Source organism: Macadamia integrifolia, chromosome 5 (assembly GCF_013358625.1).
Source record: "Macadamia integrifolia cultivar HAES 741 chromosome 5, SCU_Mint_v3, whole genome shotgun sequence".
Lineage (NCBI taxonomy): Eukaryota > Viridiplantae > Streptophyta > Magnoliopsida > Proteales > Proteaceae > Macadamia > Macadamia integrifolia.
Genome location: NC_056561.1, coordinates 10,246,226 through 10,264,522, shown reverse-complemented (window position 1 = coordinate 10,264,522; position 18,297 = coordinate 10,246,226). Strand labels below are relative to the sequence as shown.

General features: G+C 38.4%; 1 protein-coding gene across 1 annotated transcript in view; it reads right to left on the bottom strand.

The window, feature by feature from the left end:
- LOC122077861 overlaps positions 1-17,683 on the bottom strand; it is a 21,804-nt gene extending 4,121 nt beyond the window's left edge. The window contains exons 1-7 of the mRNA XM_042643762.1: positions 16,712-17,683; positions 7,855-7,971; positions 7,561-7,753; positions 7,157-7,317; positions 6,905-7,079; positions 5,489-5,544; positions 2,307-2,388 (exon numbers count right to left, since the gene is read on the bottom strand). Of these exons, the coding sequence (XP_042499696.1) occupies positions 2,307-2,388; positions 5,489-5,544; positions 6,905-7,079; positions 7,157-7,317; positions 7,561-7,753; positions 7,855-7,971; positions 16,712-17,262 (1,335 nt within the window). The 5' untranslated portion in view covers positions 17,263-17,683. The remainder of the gene's footprint in view (positions 1-2,306; positions 2,389-5,488; positions 5,545-6,904; positions 7,080-7,156; positions 7,318-7,560; positions 7,754-7,854; positions 7,972-16,711) is intronic.
- Between the last annotated feature and the right edge of the window lie 614 nt (positions 17,684-18,297).

Here is an 18,297-nt window from a genome sequence, read left to right as displayed (position 1 = left end):
GGGAGTTGGAAAATATTTAATACTCTTGGTTAAGACATTCTTTGGGATGCTTAGTATTGGAATTATTTGTTCTCATGTAATGTTACACGTGAGGGGGAGATTAGAGATTTTTATCCGCTTAGCACAATTCATCAATTGGAGATTTTTGTCAGTGAAGATTATTTATCAGCTCGTGTCTTCAGTAATGATTTTAGCTTTTGAAGGGCAACACTAATGAAGTGATATCTTAAGATAAGGTGATCTCTTAAGCATCTAAGTTGCTGCCCTCCATCTTTATCTCTGTTAAAGCATGATTGGTGTTTTTGAAGATTGATTGTCCACCTTGCGCGATTGAATTGATTCCTTTCTTTGAAGATCGAGTTCTTCCCTTATATTGAAGATCGTGTCTTCCCCTATTGGAAATCAAGTTCCGCAATTATAGGAGAGCATCTGTCATTGTTACTTGTCTGCTGCTATGGTATTTTGGATTTTGGTTTGATATCCATCATTTATTTTGTTCTTCCTTTTGGAGATTGAGTCTTCCTCAAACATTGAAGATCAAGTCTCCTCCTCTTGAAGATCAACTACTGCACATGTTGATGATTATCTACTATCCACTTTGTTTGTTACTGACACGACATTTTTTTATCTACTGATGCTACTGATGTTGGTGTGCGTAAGTTGATGTCACTGTTGGTTTTATGGTGGTTGATTGAAGTTCCCATTGTTCACTAGAGTCAACAACTTCTATTCAAGACTAGTGATACATTTGACTTTCTATTCTTGTCGGTCCAAGTTGGAGTCTTTCTTTTGATACATGTATACTCCTGCTTGAGGGGGAGTGTTGGAATATGTGGAGTCCCCATCGTGACATCGTTATCTTAGTTACTTTCCAAGTTAGATTAGGTTGTTTACTTCCCTAGTTAGACTAGATCTCTAGTCTCCTAAATTAGAGTTAGGCTAGAATGGTCTTTCCCAGTCCACCTATTATGGTACTCGGATCTACTTATTATAAATACAAGATGGAGGGAGACTGCCAGATACACATCGGCTGCTCCTCTCCCTTGTCATCTCTCGACTTCTACCTCATCTCTCTTCTCTCAAGTTACTGGTTACAAATCCTTGGTTTTCTACACCTAGAAATGTTCCAAGTTCATAACATTCACTTTATGCATTCCAAAAGTTAATTTCTAGGTCAACAACCAAGTAAATTGCTTAATCCCATAAATCAATGATGTGACCTCATTGAGAATCCTATATGACTGTTCAAAGAATATGATACATGGAATGATTTTTCCAGACTACAAATTAGAAGATAAAATGTGACAAGAATATTTTGTCTATAATGATGTCAAGGTAGAATCCAATGAAAAGTACGGTCCAACAGCGTACAACTGACAAAAAAATAGAAAATATTAAGCCAGGAGAGACCAATAATTTGAAGAATTTTTATCGGAATATAACTATGTTCCGTTCAAATAAAACCAAAAAAAACATACCAGTTGGCAAACTCTCTATCCCCATTTATTATTTGCAAAAGATTATGACGGTTCAACATAAAAGAAACCTCAAAAAGTTATGCTTAGAGAGTATTACAACCATTTAACTGGAAACAAGGTCAAAAGAAAAGGAACCATGGCCACTATTACCATTACATCTAATACAACAGTGACTATCATTGATTAAATGATTTTTTTATTGAGATACAAGGTTTAAGGAAAAAGGATCTTAACATGGCCCACCTAGGAAGGCCTTATTATGTAATCCACCTAATTGTGCCACATGAAATGGTGATGTGGCAACTATGACTGTTGGATAGAAAGGATATGGTTTGAATTGCCCATGTGACAAATTTCACAACCAAATTCAATCATACTCCCTCCAGACATCCACTTTTTCAACCATTTTTCAAGATTCCTTAGTGGATTCTGAAACATTATTTTTGCCATGTGGCAAACTCTGTTTGGGCTGAAACTCGACATGTGAGCAGAGGGGCCTCGGAACAAGCTTCCCACAAAATTTGGGCCCGATATGATCTGCCACATGGCATACAATAAGGCCATACAGAAAGGCCTTCCAATGCGGGCCATGCAGGAAACGAGAGCCAAATATGTAATTATTAACTTGCTTAAAAGTTCAATATTATCACGATAATACTAATAATTATTTTCTAAGTGAAAAGAATATAGCAATTATGCATGGTAGGAATAACAATTCAACAGGAGGCCTGAAGGCCATCATTCAACATTTCTAGCCAGCAATATAAAGTAACAATCACATTGCTTTACATCCCTACAATGCCAATAAAAGAGAGGAGTACTCCTTACCGTTTCAAGGACCTTTCTCAGCATAATCCCACCAAATGAATGTCCACAAGAAATAACAACAGCATCTTCAAGAAATGCACCACTGGAGATCAATTAATTCAAGACAACAGCAGTTACTAACTTCATGCAATTCATATCATCTTCTAGTTTCAGTTTATCTTCCACATGGTTTGCTTCCAGGTAGAAGTAACATAGAAGGAACATTTGCATGTAAAATCAATAAAAAGAAAATTAGGATTTTAATTGAGAATTTTCCTTTTACATGGCTTTTACCTGGAAACAAACAAAGCCCCAAAAAAAAAAGCATGAGAGGAATTAAGAAACCCAAAGGAAGCAACAACAGTACGGTGTAATGGCTTCTTGATTAAAGATTGAAATGGAGTCGGAAAAAAACACCTAGCACTTGGACCATTTACTGTCAAATTATGTTCCATATGCATATAGTGAAACCGTTTGATGTGGATCCTGGTTCCAAAACAGGAATCGAATCGCTCATGAACCCACTTGGTTATTAGATGGTTCATTTGTAAAGAATAATGGCATATTTGTAAATATATTGGAGTTACCAAATGGAATGGTGATCACGTAAATAGATGATAGTTTGAGTATAAGAGGAAATATCAAAGGGAAAGGCAACATACATGATGGGGAGGGGTAGACTTGGAACTATGAAACAAAATAAGACAATTGAGACTAATTGAAGAAGAGAAGGGATGGAAATTAAGATAAAAGAAAATAAACCCTCTTTAGGAGGTTGTTTCAACCTCATGACACAAACCAGAACAGTAGCGGAAGACTAGCAAACATCAAAGGAGATAACTCCTCCAAATCTCATCTGTTGAACTTGAAATTCCTGGCAAAGGGTTGCACTTCCCAGGCCCTACCAAACCCCCCAAAACAACACCCCAAACGGCCCGAAAATCAAGGATAACAGCCACAAGAATTTCTGCAAGTTAGGGCTGGCAGTGGGGTAAAGATCAATTCTGCAATTGGCTACGGAAACTCACAAATCAGGAGGGATTTCGATCTCAGATTTTGACATCTGAATTGCCATAGGTTTGTTACTTCTACCCCAAATCTCAAACCAACAGGTTTGGGCATGAAGGAGATTGCAACAAACTTGATGGGCTGCTACAGTGGACTAACAGGGAAACCAAGAGAAAAGCAGAAAAGAAGTATAAAAAAGAAGAAGAAAGAGAAAGAGATCGCAGGGGGGGGGGGGAAGAGAACGACCATTGTTTGCACCTACCCAGCACCAAAACGACTCAATTCAATTCATTCTTCAAATCATGCTTAACAAGTTGGGTCACATGCCTTTTTATAAATTAAAGTTTAAAACTGAAATAGAAATAAAATCTCCTAATATCTCCTAAAACCTAGACTAATAAAATTAGAAACAAAATAAAACTCAAATTTGTAACTCCCTACTAGTCTAACAACTACCCAAAATAAAAAAATTACATATCTTCCCAAATAAAATAACTTAACCTTTCCTAAACAAAATAAATCCTAAAATATCCTACTGATCCCAAAAATCCAACAGGATCCGGTCCGTCTCAGTCAAGATTGCCAGAAGGGTCACCCTAGGTCAGCCTTGATTCTGCATCACCCTTTCATTTATTTATTTATTTTTGGTAAGTATTTAACTATAAGAAGAATACAGAGGCCATTTACATCCTCATGTAACTAAACCCTTCAGCATCTTTTATAACAAAATGAAGCAGATCCAAGAGAAGGGGGGGAGACAGACACTTTAGTAAAAAGGAAAAAACCGATTCTGTAATTGTATGGCCATTACTCGCCAGACAATCAGCAGGGAAGATTGAATCATGCTCCAGATGAGACCAACTTGTCAGCACCCGCAATTGCAACACCTACTAAGTAGAAGGCGCTTCCTTTATACTTCGGGAAAATATTGGCTAAAGATCTCATTACCTCAAGTTTATAAAAGTGACTGTTAGGATGACTAAAGCAAGTTTATCAAATGGAGGGCATTGTTCTGGCCAACACTAGAAGACTTATAAAATTTTCAAGAGGCATGAACATTTATAGCAGATGATTTGGTGAAGGCTCTCTAGGATGTGAGTTTTGGCAACAATCAATGCATTTTCAATTTTTTGGGGGGGAACAGGAGGAAGGGGGAATAGATACTTTATACTATGAAAATAATTATACAAGTAGTTTTTAATTTTTATTTTCATGAAGCTAAACACATGGCCTGTTTCGATTAACATCATAAAATAAAGATTCCAAACTGATGGCTTCTGGCAGAGGTCTACTGCTATATATATAGACCTTGGGTGATGGACATAAAGAGAAATGAGAAGATATTTATTTAATGGGAAAAAGTGTCCAAACATGCAAAACACCCTTTTAATTTTTTTTGGAGGTACAAAACACCCTTTTAAGTTATAAAGGTTAAACCCTTTTCCCCATTGTCAATCTCATCAGGGGTGGTAGATGAAAATCTAATTGAAGGCTTGCAGCAGCTCCATTTGGCGAGAGGAGTTGCAGAGAGGAGTTGCAGCAACCAAGTATCTGGCTCTTTCTCTTTCTGTCTTCCTCTGCTTTTCATCGTTGCTTCCCTCTCTTCTCTTTCCTTCTTTTTTCATTTTAAATTGCAGAAAGTGAACTGCTCTTTGCTACAGAAAATTTTCCCCTAATTTCAGCGAATTTCCACCCAAATTTTCTAGAAATAGCCCCCAAAAAATACCTGGTTTCGACCAGGTTTTGGAAATTTAGATCCAGATTTCGGACTTAGAACCATGTACACAATTTACAAATTTGAGAATGACTAAAGTATATGTAGGCATGTAGCATCTTGAATCTACAAAAGAAATGACGAATTACAAGCAGTTCTCTAGAGAATGCATGAGTTCGGTGGGTCACCTGAAAATCACAGGCCAAAATTGCCTAATCATCATATAACTCTGAACTGCACTGGGTAACCGATAACCTGGTATGCAATCCTAATTTATTTTTAACCAATTAATGAAAGAAAAAATACTGTATGAATGTTTCAGGAGTCAGCACCATCCTTTTGAGACAGATTAGAAATAGAAAATTTTATTATTTTCTTCTCACAAAGAAACTAAACAGACTTCCTCCAGTGCTTAAAGGTTGTGATAGCTCAATTCAGACATACAAGAAACAAGTTCAATAGCAGGGAAACAATAACTCACGATATGGGATCAGAGAGAACACTTCTTAATGATGGTTCCCTGTTCAAATTGATTTCCTTTCCCCGCACAGAGAAACCATAAAAAATTTACCTTAAATAGCAGAGGAGACAGACAGCAAGAGCATGAAAATGTAGCAATGACATTAAAAGTAGATTTCCATACTAAGGCATACAGATATTAGGATAGATCTGATTTTATATAATGAGGAGTATATTTTTCATTTTGTTAAAATTGAACAGAGGGGAAGGGAGAGTTGTAATTCTGGTTATTTGAATGTCAAGGGTCAATCTAGTTGTTAGAGGGTCTGATACTGCAACAAGGTATTTGGTAGTTCATGTGGAGTTAAGGAATTGTCTAATGTCCTTATTGAAGTTAGTCTACCTAACTGCCTAAAGTCCATATTAGATAGGTAGCTGGATTTCCATCGGGAATTTTTTACAAATATATAACCAACATCCCCATCCCCCATTACATGATTTAGTGAAAAAAAATTTATTCAAGATCTTGTGCGACTGAAATTCTCTCTCTGATGGGGTTCACAGTCTAGAATAGGATCTAGAGAATTCAATGTAATTTCGAAAAAAACCAGTTATTGAGGTATTTGCCAAACACTACCTGCACTTTGTAATTAAGAGTAAATAGATTACTGATTTTTAGAAATTGAGAAGAAGATGGCGCTAAACAGGGACTTCATAGAAGGGCTGTAACTTCTTAGAGGCAAGTCAAACAGAGCGGTAACTCTAGATTGGAATCCCCAGCTTTGGTGATTGTTCAAACACCAAAAAATAATATTTTAAAGAGACTTTAAATGGTGTGATAGTTCTGTTGCAGGAAAAAAAATAAAACAAAAAAGAGTAAGATGCCAACTGATGGTAATCTGAAATAGGAAACCAAGATTCAATGATCTTATTTGCATAAGAATAAGTAGAGGGGTTCAGATATAAAGTTCAGCAGAAAGAAGGAAGAATCACACCTATGATTAAAGACTGGAAACTGAAACGAAGCAAAAGGGAAGACAGATCAATCGAACCAGCCTAGGGGTCTCCAATGAGAGCAACCAGCAACCATGAAAAAACTTATATTCATTCATTTCTATTGAATCAACAGGGTTACATGTGCATATATATACATAATTTGAAATTTCAATTTGTCTGTCTTTACAAAGCTATATATATATATATATATATACACATCCAGATTAGGCCCAGGCCTGAACTAAATGCTACCATGATTGAAGTAGAGCCCCTGGATGCTAACACTGAACCTCATGTGCATTGAAATACCATGCAACTAAGGCACATGACTGGCTGCAGTAAAAACACTGGCCAGGAAAGCGCACCATGCACACACACACACTGAAAAGAAATGCATAGAACTAATGGGATGCTTAATTCATACTTGAAGATACAAACTTACATAAGCATTATCAGAACGGTTGCACACTACATCTTCCTCAGCGGAAAGGTCATCCATGAACTGGCTTACAGAGATTGGGACATAGCTCTGGGGAATTACATGGCCAGCTGCTGCAATAGGAGAACAATCTAATATTGCATTGCCCTGTGGCATAAGCCTAAAAGCCAGAGATGTCCTGCAGACAAAAATGAAGCCACTGACATCAAACCTCATGCATCACAGGAAATAAATCGAGCAGAAAATGAATCAAACCTTCCACTGGTGCCTGTAGAGTAGTCAGGGGCAGCCCTGTATGAAGCAGCAGGACGAAGGCCAGCAGTGGCATGGCTAAGTGCCTTGCCTGTAAGTAGCAAAAGATCCCCAGGACCTGACCCACCATCTGCTAGGTACCAACGACTATTGGGGTCACAAACCTATGCAAGAAAAACTGACAAAAATGACTTGAGGATCATAATAAACCAAAACTATCACAAATTGACAAAATCATAATTGGCTGCAGAACAGAAGCAATTCCAATCAGAAGAGAAGAGAAGCCGAAGAACTAGCAATGGATGACAATAATCAAATATCCATGCTAATAGCCAATAACCTCTACCAAGAAAACTATCCATATGCTTATTCAAAAATATATCATCCATTCTAAGAAGCCAAGCTACCTGAATGCCAGGGCTGTCTGAAGCAATCAATGTCAACAATCCTTTCTCCAATTCACTGTTCATACCCGGCTTCCCTCCCACAATAGCCCCCTTACCATTCTGTGAAGATGGATGAGAATAGGCAGCTACCAGCAGCGATGAGGATGCCTCATTGGCAGGCAATGGGGTATCATCAAGCAAATGGTTGAAAACACTGAAAAATAATAATAAGTGGCATTAGAACCCGGCACTGGCATGCATCATGTGCAGGATAATTAAGTTTCAAACATAAACATCCCACCAATATCATCTTACTCGGTTCGCAAACGGAGATGCCTCGCTATTGCACAAAGAGCAGCACGAGCAGCTTTTCCCATACATCTAAAAACATCACCCATGCAGGGGGGTGACGAGTCGCCATCTTCAAAAGCCCTGCCACAGAATGACGAGATGTAAATTTCTTTTTCCTCCCTTAACCACCAACAGTGAAAAACAGAGTTGAATTCATTGCTTTATAGGGTTTTTATTTTTTTTTTTTTTTTTTTTTTTTGTGGGGTGGGGTGGAAAAGCAAACCCCAAAAGATAGCCAAATCTATAGACATCCACATATGTAGTTAGGGGAATACAATGCCATATACCCATTGACATAACTACAAGTAGTGCCAATGAACTCGAAATTCATGCAGTTGATATCTGAAAACTCAAAAGAGGCTAGGAGGTACAAATAGAGTCATCTAAAATGCATCAAATTGATGCACATACTTAAGGAACAGAATAGGCATAGTTATATTCAACTCTTTCCACAAAGTCCAGCATAAATCAGAAACAAATAATCATTCACAATATCACAAGAGCCAAAAGGGAGATCAGACCATGACAAAGAAGGGTCAAAACGGATCCTCAAAGGGATGCATGTGGTCTCAAAAAGAAACTACACACCTCCCACATGGCATCATAGGCTCCGTCTGGTTGGAATGAAGTAAGGGAAATTGAAATAAAGGAAAAAAGAAATGGACTTTAGTAATCACTTTTTTATTTGGGTAAAGACATTAAGTATTACTTTTAATGACTATGTACATGACAAATTTCTAAATATGGTAATTAAGTTTTACTTTATTTCAATCAAATTCCTTAGATTTGAAAAGGAAAATAAAGATTAAATTTGAAAAGTTTAATTTCCATATTTGGTAAAATCTCAAGTTAGTTACACAACTTACACATTCAATCATGATAACAAAAGTTTCCATTTCCTTCTTTAAATCAATTTCACTTCCCTTCCTTTTCCTTTATTTGCAGCCAGATGGAGCATAGTGAATGTAAGGATGAAAAAATATTCCTCCTGTTTGCATAAGACACCTACTGATCATGTAACTTGGGTCAAGATCAACCAGAATCTGATTCACCCAATCAACAAGATCTCCAGGATTGGGCAGAGCAGGACCAGCTTGATTTCAAGTCTGAGGCTAGACCGCTTTGATTACAGGGTCAGGATGCCTTCAACATGATGAATTGCAAAAAATCATAAATCCGTTTAAATTCAGATTTAATCCTCTAGCAACCAACCCCAACCCAACCCACCATAGATTTCTTCAGTATTTTTTAGATGATTTTTTGGGCATATGAGCATAAGATTTGCCACTGGAATACACGCTGATAAAGAAGATGATGGCAAAGAATCCAATAAACATCCCCTTTCAAAAGTAAGAACGATGGACTGATTGATGAACAGGTCGGAGCTTACAAGTGATTATCATTAAACATTAAACAGCCTAGCGGACATCACAAGCATGAACCTAACATCAAAGACCAGTGCAAAAATACTGAATTTGACATGCAGTACAAGAAAGCTTCTCCAAAACAGTTCACACAACACACTGTCTTCACCTCAGCATAGTTTTAACCCTTCAAACCTCAAAAAACTCTAAGAAAGTGCATAGCATTGCGTAATTTGGAACTGACCTAAAGCAAGTGAGATTCCGGTCAAAATGAGATGAATCCAAACTAGTAGAACATCAGATATTCTAAGGTTTAGTTTGATTTTCTCTAGTAAGTTCCAAAAAACTGAAATACAGAAAAAAGAGTAATTTTGAGCTTAGGTCAATTTTGTTTCAGCTTCATAAATTTTAGCCAATATTTTCCTTCAATCGGTGAATCAATATGATATAGAGAGGATTGTTTCCTATGAGTTTAGTTTTACAAAAGAACTGGAATAGTTCAAGGTTTTCATCATATTTCAGATTTTGTTTTTTTAATCCCAGGAAATGTTTGAATTTTTGAAATCTGTTGAAATATTTCTGTTCCCTGGGGACCCAGATCTAGAAAAAATTGGCAACCTTGGTGAAATTTTCAGCAAAACCTGTTGACATTGACAAAATATTTCTGTTACATGGGGTCAAAATTACCCCCCCCCAGGGCTAGGGGGCCAGGGTTTCTTTCTGTAATTCTGATGTATACAGGTTCTTGAGCCAGAAGTATAACCGCAAGAACCTTATAAACCAGGCCCCTCACACTTAATGGGAGCCTTGGTTCAATGAGCCTTTGGGCCAACCAACCATGCGCTGGGCCAATGCTTTGGGTTGGGTGTTACTGTTCACTCAAAACCCAATCGTGGGGGCTGCTATTAGTTTATATTTTATTTCTTTTAACTTTTAAGCACCTTCTATTTTGGTTAATAGCTAAGATCTCAGTTTGCCTTTTGTACAAGTCTCAATATTGCTTTGTAACAGACCGGTCTAATTTCTGTTATTTCCCTTTATAGTTTTGGCAATAGCCAACTATATGTACTACTTTGAGGAGCCCTCCCCACGATTTGAATGAAGTTGAACTCTGGTTTTTATCAAGTCTGAAAGAAACGGTGTGATACCTTGTGGCAGTGAGAGACTGACCAAGGCCATAGGTGAGAGGCCTTGGTCATATCCCCCCCTGATGTAGGTCCACACTTTGGACTACGCTATGGCAGAAGGAAAGCCCAGCCCAAGAAGCCACAATCAATCCCCACTTAAGTGGGTTTTAGTTGTTAATAATAAGGGCCCATTGGGCACATCGATTTAGTCACTTATGCATTAAGTTATTAAGTAATTAATAAGGCCCATTGGGCCCATCGATTGTAACTTGCCCATTAGTGGCTATTAGTTTAATGACTAGCAATTACCTACTCCAATTAGGTTTCTAGTCTAGTCCTATTTGGAGTCCAACTCCTAATATGTTATGGCTGCTAATAGCTAGTTCTGCCCTCTATATATAGAGGAGCTCATGTACTCTTAATTCTCATATTTGAATAAATAAAGTTTGCAGCCAATTGCTTGATACAGCCGAGATAGCTGTGGGTCAGATGACCAGGCCAAGATAGCCATCCCACCCACATTCTTCCTGTTTGTCTTCTTAGTTTCCATTACTATTTTCTGTTATTATTAACTGTTACTGTGAGATTTCCAAAGAGAGAGTTTTCAGGTCTGTCAAGCCCTATTAAACCAGAATCGATCAGCAAAGGAATTCCAGTTTTGAAGTCCAATCGATCTCCAATACCTCCCAAATCTGAGATCTGAAATGCAAGGCCTTTTAAGGGTCTGTTCTACCCTCCAAGTGGACCACTCGATCCACTCTGGGAGTCCATCTGAAGCTGCCAACTGCTGATCCTGCAATTCTTGGACTTCTTCTCTCTCTTAGGTCTGAATTCAAGAAAGTGCATAACTCCATAACCATCAGTCAGAAGTCTTTGATATTTGGAGGTTTTTGTACTCTTACTGGGACCTACCATCAACCAGAAGTGCAGCTCATTCTGAGCTCCACAGCCCCAGCCGCAGGTCTCCCTTTGTGTCCCTGCGCAGGTCATTTTCTCTCTCCTCTTGTTTGGATTATTTTTCTGGTTTTTGTGGTTGATTTGTCTAGTACTTTGTGGGGTTATTTCTGGTTTCATTCCTCTTGTTCTCCTAGTTCTATTTCTGATTGTTTCCAGTTAGTTTGAGTCTTGTTTGGGGTTGTAATCTGTCAGGGGTAGTTTCCTTGTAACCTACTTCTGCATCACCCCCCCCCCAAATCTTCCTTCTCTTTTCTTTCCATCGAGATTCCTTGTTTTTACTTTCAGTATTGTGATTCATCAGCTCTTGAGTGGTTGTCGAAGCATTGGAAGATCAGTAATTGAGTTCCAGTTCAGTAATTGAGTTTCAGTATTGTGGCTCACTGTTGCTGGAGATTTATGCTGGGTACTTCAAAGGCTTGTAACTCCAGATCCAGCCAACCACTCTTGCACAAACTTTGAAAATTGAATACCCAAATATAGGGTCCTAAATTCGATAGTAATCTGAGATACATCCAGTGGATAGGTTTGTCTATACCATTGAGTTACTAATCCTGGTCTATAGTTTCTATTTCTGAGACACCTTAATATCTCAGCAGCTAGCCATTAGAATTGGCTATAATTTTGAGAGGTTGATCCATTATAAATACCCTACCTTTGAGATCAGTTTTCTGGATTTTATCCTAATACAGCCCAGCCGACAGACCTTAATTTGTACTGTTTTGTTTCCTCTTGTGGTTAGACATCTTCATAAGTACTGTTGGGTATAACTGAGAGGAGTAAGGGTTGAAATACCCTACAATTCACCTATTGTTGGGTGATTTCTTTATGTATTGTTGCTAGGATTGGGTGTTAAGTATTCTGCTTTGTTTGTATAAGAGATCCTACTTGGGGTTAGGTCACTTGTGGCTAATGAGGTCAACAATGATGATAGCGATGGACAGACACAATATTGCTACGTTCTTCATCCACTTTTGGCTACACATAAGGTGTCTGACGAGGATGATTGGCATCACAACAGTACATTCAAACCAGGTTTTTAGAATCATGGATCACACCAATTTGGTATCAGAGCTAAATTTCCTCCTCCCTACCAGAAAATATGGTGGCTAAAAGTGAAGTTATTCAACAGCTCAACTTCCACAAGGAGACTCGAGCAAAGCACCTGTCTCATAGGTCAGGTTGACAAATTCGTCACTAGTGTTGATGGTATCAACTCTGCAATCGCTTCCCTTCCGTCCATAATGGCGTCACTACAGGTTTCTATTTGCCAATTCAAAAAATTCTAGAAAAAAGAAAGAGTCTCATTTAGTATGGGGATTCTTCGAACTTTGTCCCACAGGGTCCATTTTACATTACCCTACCATTTTACACCACCATCACTACCTCATTTTACATCACATCCACCACCATATGGAGTTGGGCGACATGAAGATCCTTATGGAGCTAACAGAGGGCAAGGGTGGACGCTCTTTAATTTATATGGATAAAAATCCAGAACAGTACCTTAAGTGGGTTCATAGTTTGGAGATATTTTTCAGATAGTACGGATTGACTAAGGCCAGAAAGATTCTTTTTGTGCAAGCTAAATTGAAGGGCATGGTTCAACTATGGTGAATCAAGCACCAATAGCAAATTCAAATTTGAGGCACTGGGGTTGGGTTGAAATGATAGAAACCATGAACCCAAGATTCATGCTGACCGACTGGAAGCAATACATGCACCTCAAGTTCGTGCAGCTATAAGACAGGACAATATGACTATTGAGGAGTATGTGGCCAGATCTTATTACTTAGCCACTCAATCTGATTTTGAGTGATTTTGAGTGGGATGAAGAGGTATGGGTGGCACATTTTTGCAATGACTTGCATCCTCATACTAGTTCTACACTAGCATCCAGTCGACTGCCTACGATGGACGCAGTACAGGTGGCATATCAGGTCGAAGAGAGTCTGAAGAGGCCCTACACTTGGAAGGCTTTTACAAGCACTTTCTCCCGGGGTGATAGTACAAGTAAGCAACCTTCTCAACCGGAGAAGTCATTCAGCAAGCCACATGTTAATGATTCTTCCATGACATCCTCACAACCAAACCGTCTGTATTCTCCACCTCAACATGGTTCTAACAAACCTCCTTCAAATAAGCGGGCTGAGAAGTGTTTTTATATGCAAGGAGTTCAGACATTTTCCACTCAGTGTCCTAACTGTATGATAGCTACTGCTTTAAAAGAGCCACAGAGGAATGAGATAGTACTTTTGGAGGCACAGCATAAGCCTAGTGACGTCAACGATTATGATAGTGATCATAGTTGTCAAGGCGTTGCCAAGGCGACGACTTGGCATCCAAGCGTCCTGGGGGCCTAGGCAACAGTCGCCTTATTGCACTGCATGTCGTCTTGTATTTTGGCACTTATTTATACCAAATATCATTTAAGTAAATGTTTTATTTACTTAAGATATTATTCATAAATAAGCAAATACCCCCTATTTGAATCCAATAAAATTAGTTTAAAAATCAAATTCCAAAAGGATAAAAAAGTCAACCCCACAATCCAAGAACAAAAATTGGATTTTGGTTGTAAGGGCGATTTCAACTTTTAAATGTTGGGGTTTCTTTCAATTATGAAAATTTTATAAATCTTATCATGTTAAAACATTGCTAAAAACCAAAAGTTCAATAAAATAATCTTTTGTTTTGATATCCATAAAATTGTTTTCATTTAGGAGATTTTAACAGTATTTGCGCACTTTAAAATTAGTTTGACTAGAATATAACTTTGTCATTACAACTCAGATTTAATTAATCTTAGACTTGTTGGAAAGCTGATTTTCTGTTATACCTAATACAAAAACCTCATATAAAAATAAAAACATTTGATTAGTCAAACTTATTATAAAACAAGAGTAATAATTTAAATATTGATCTTATTATAGAACAAGAGTATTAATCTAAATATTGATTTTTTATGACTTAATGTGACTTGATGCTGATTTTTTATGGTTTGATGAAGCTTAATGTTAATTTTTAATGACTTGATGTAGTTTTTTTTTTTTGGGTAGAATAATGTTGATTTTTTATGATAGAAGGTATATGTAGCTTATTGAATAATATTAGAAAATATGAAAAATAAAATATAACACTTGACCACCTTGTTCGCCTTAAGGCGGGAGCCTTCTCGCCTAAGCACTTAGACAACCAACGCCTTGGTTCGCCTCGGCGTCGTGAGAGATATAGTAATGCTACATTATTCGTCCACTTTTCGCTACACATAATATGTCTAATGAGGATGATTGGTGTCACAACAGTATATTCCAAACCAGGTTTTTAAAACCATGGATTCTTTAGAGAGAGGTGATTGTTGCAAAGTACAGACCCCATTATGATTGGGAGACTCAAAGAAATCTATCATCTTATGGTTTCAATATTTGGCAAGGAATTATCAACTATAGACTCTCCCTTGCAAGGGGATAAGACCAAGGAGGGAGATTGATTATGGACAGTGGAATGTGGAATATCTCTCGGTGTCAAGATTAGATTATACAAGTAACTTTACAGGATATCTATCAGATAGCTCTCAACAAACATGCAACGGTGGCTGACAATTTAATTTGGCACAAGACGATGTTAGGTCATGGTTGTCAACAGCATGGAGAAACCTAAATTATTTTTTTGTCATAGAATAACAGATTTATTGGATCAAAGGCCAAGGGAACAATGTATACAATTGTTCATGTACAACGATGACTACACCCCTTCCCCTATAACTGGAACATGTATAAACCCAACCCAAAAGGAGGAAAAACAAAAAGATGTGTCACTTCATACATTGGAACCTCCCAAATGTACAACGTTGGTCTATGCACCCTACTCTTGGCTAATGAATCTGCTAAGGAGTTGGCTGAACTCGACTTCCAAGAAAATGAGATAACTCCCCTGGTTGCATAAATTTCTAGCCTTCCTTATCAGATGCACCAATATCCAAGGAATTTGACCATCTTGAGATAACCATTGAATATCTAAAGCTAAATTCCCCTCAATCTTGGAGTTCTGTATTAGAGTCTGCTCTTCCAATGGGTCCTCAGAATATCATGACAATCTTACCCATATGGTCAAGAAAACACCCCCTATTCCAGCTGGGCCAGGTTTTCCAAAGCCACTGCGATAAAAATTCATATTGGCTGAAGATCTAGGAGGTGCTGTCAAGCCAGAAACCACCCTTTGTTTAACAATAGAAACCAAAGCTATTGGAACTGGAAAATTTTAGAGCTTGGTAACCTAAGGATGGTGAAAAAACTGATTGGAATCAACATGAGAGGGACAGAAGAACCAGAAAAAAAAAATGACAATACAGGCATATTCCCAGAGAGATGTTAACGTCAAGATTTGATTCCTCAGTCTTATTCGATTTCCCCATCATTCGATTTGGTCTAAAGAAAGGATATCCAACTAATGTCCCATTCTTTTTGTGGAAAAGATAAAAACAGCATCCTGAAGGATATCCAACTAATGCTTAGTTCTTTTGTGGACTAGATAAAAACAGCATCCTGAATATAGAAAATGTAATTTCCAAGGTCATCTCTGTCTCTTCTGTCTTGGGATGTGGAATCAATCAACCGCATCTTCCATTAAAGTCCATTTGTTGAAGATTTTCAAGGGAACATTCATTCTTTGAGAAACAAATAGACTCTTGACAACTATCTTGTTCCCGTTCATTGGGTCTCAAGTAAGGGGGGGAATGGTAAATCCTCCATCTTAAATAAAATCCAAAACCTGGTCACACCATTGAAGACAGAATTATCTGAACAAAGTGTCTAATGATATGGTTAGAAGTGATTCTTTGTTAGTTAGATGAACTCGTAATTCTTTCTCAAGCAGCTTCTGTTTTTCCTTCAGTAAAACTTTCCTATTTCCCTTGGTATGCAAGTTTAACTGAGAAATGAAGGCCTGCAAATGAAGAGAAAGAAAATGAACTTGTCCAACCTTCAAATTACGTAAAAACTAATATGACACATAATTTAGTGGACAATACGACTAGCAGAAGACATGATCAAGGATACTTGTGAGTTTCTATACTTTTTTCAGTCCATCAATTATCTCATTTGAGAAAGTCCCATAACTGGTGGCACGCTTGCTACGTTTGGCAAGTTCAAACTTATAGCCATCTTGTTGATTTGGAGGGAAGCAAAACCATACTTTTCCAAAGATTTTTAAGCCCAAGTATCAGTGACTTCATCTTAATTTCTATAAAGGAGCTAAAATAATTTCCACCACAACCAAATAATACAATTCGAAAGTAACATTCCCTTATCAAATTCAAACAAAGAATTCATCCAACATGAATCTCTAAACAAGCTTCAAATCACAGAAACTCCTTACCTTCCTGCTCTGTATGTATAGACCCCTCGGTTCGCCTTCCCCCAACTTCCTCCGCTGCTGCTACTCTGAGATCTCATCCTGAAAAACAACCTTGCCGACTCCAACGCACATCGCATCAATGCCGACTCCTCACTAGCAAGCTCAATCACCGCCGCATTATGCCTTGTAAGTGAACCCGAAAGTGCCTCCACTGACTTAACATATGCTCCCACTGGCGCACCATCGTAAGGTATAATATCCGAAAGCCGAATCCTTGCGACCGGCGCCATCGCAACAGTTGGCTCGGCCGGCGCTTGTACTGCAACAATCGGTTCCGGCCCCATTACATGGTGATCCAGCGGTACTGGCCGATGAGAGGCGACCGCCGCTGCCGAGCTCGATTGAGGTACAGAAAGCAAGCCAAGAGAGAGCGATGATGGAAGCTGCTGCTGCTGGGATTGTTGAGAAGCAGAAGGCGACCTCATTGAAGAGGAGGATGGAGGATTGTTCGACGGAGTCACCGGTAATGGAGACGGAGCCATCGCAGACATCTGCATACCGATAGCAAGCATCAATCATTCTGCGACTCTTAGGGTTTCAACGACAGTATTTGGAGGACCAGAGGACGCCAAGATGAGGTTTTGGGTGACTGGAAGCCATTGCAGATGTCGACCATCTTAGGGTTCGAGAATTGGTAAATTTTTCAAAGGTTGTAAACAAGTAGGATTCGAACTCTGCAACTGAACTCTAGATTCTTTTCTGTTTCAGATTCTATTAGTTCCACTTCGTTGTTTAGAGAAGACTATAACAAGAAACATCAATGGAAAGGTTTCTTAGGATCTGATGAGCTGGAAAGGAACTGCATAGCGAATCTAGAGAGAGAGAGAGAGAGAGAGAGAGAGCTCCTCAGTTCGTTTCAACTGCGAAAGCAGAGAGGGAGGTTTCTCCAGTTTTGCGAAATCGTCTGATACCCTATTGTTTTGCACTAAAAACTCTCTGGCCCTCTCATCGATAGTTTGAAATCGGATCAATGGAAATTATCCGAATCAGATCGGATCGATTGAAATTGTTCGGATTAGATTGTTATCAATCTAGACCAAACCCAAGTTTTGACTGATCTGATACTAATCCAATACTATGATCTAAGGGTAAAAATGTTCCCCAAAAAAAGGTGTAAATACGCCTGATCAAGTGTGATCCCAAAAACTTTGGATACCAATCCATTCAATCTCTCTCTTCTCTTAGAAATGATTCTATGCTTCTCTCATCCCAGCCCTTAGTGGCATGCTCAATCTTAGGGCCGGTTTGGTATCGTTCTAAAAAAACGTTTCTAGCGTTTTTTTGTTCTATTGGAATAAAAAAACGCAAAAAACCGTTTGGTGGGATTATGTTGTGTTTCGGTTTTTTTGAAACGAAAATTGAGAAAAAAACGAAAAAGGACGCCAAAGTCGGAACTCCAAAAAGGAGTTCCGTCACTTTAGTTTCGTTTCAAAATCCCTAATTCGAAACCATCGTTCTCGATTGCTCTTGTGAGCAGCTGGAACTCCTCTTCTTCTCCCTTCATTATCTCTGAACTCCGATAGCAGTGGCAGCTCGGCTGGAGGTAA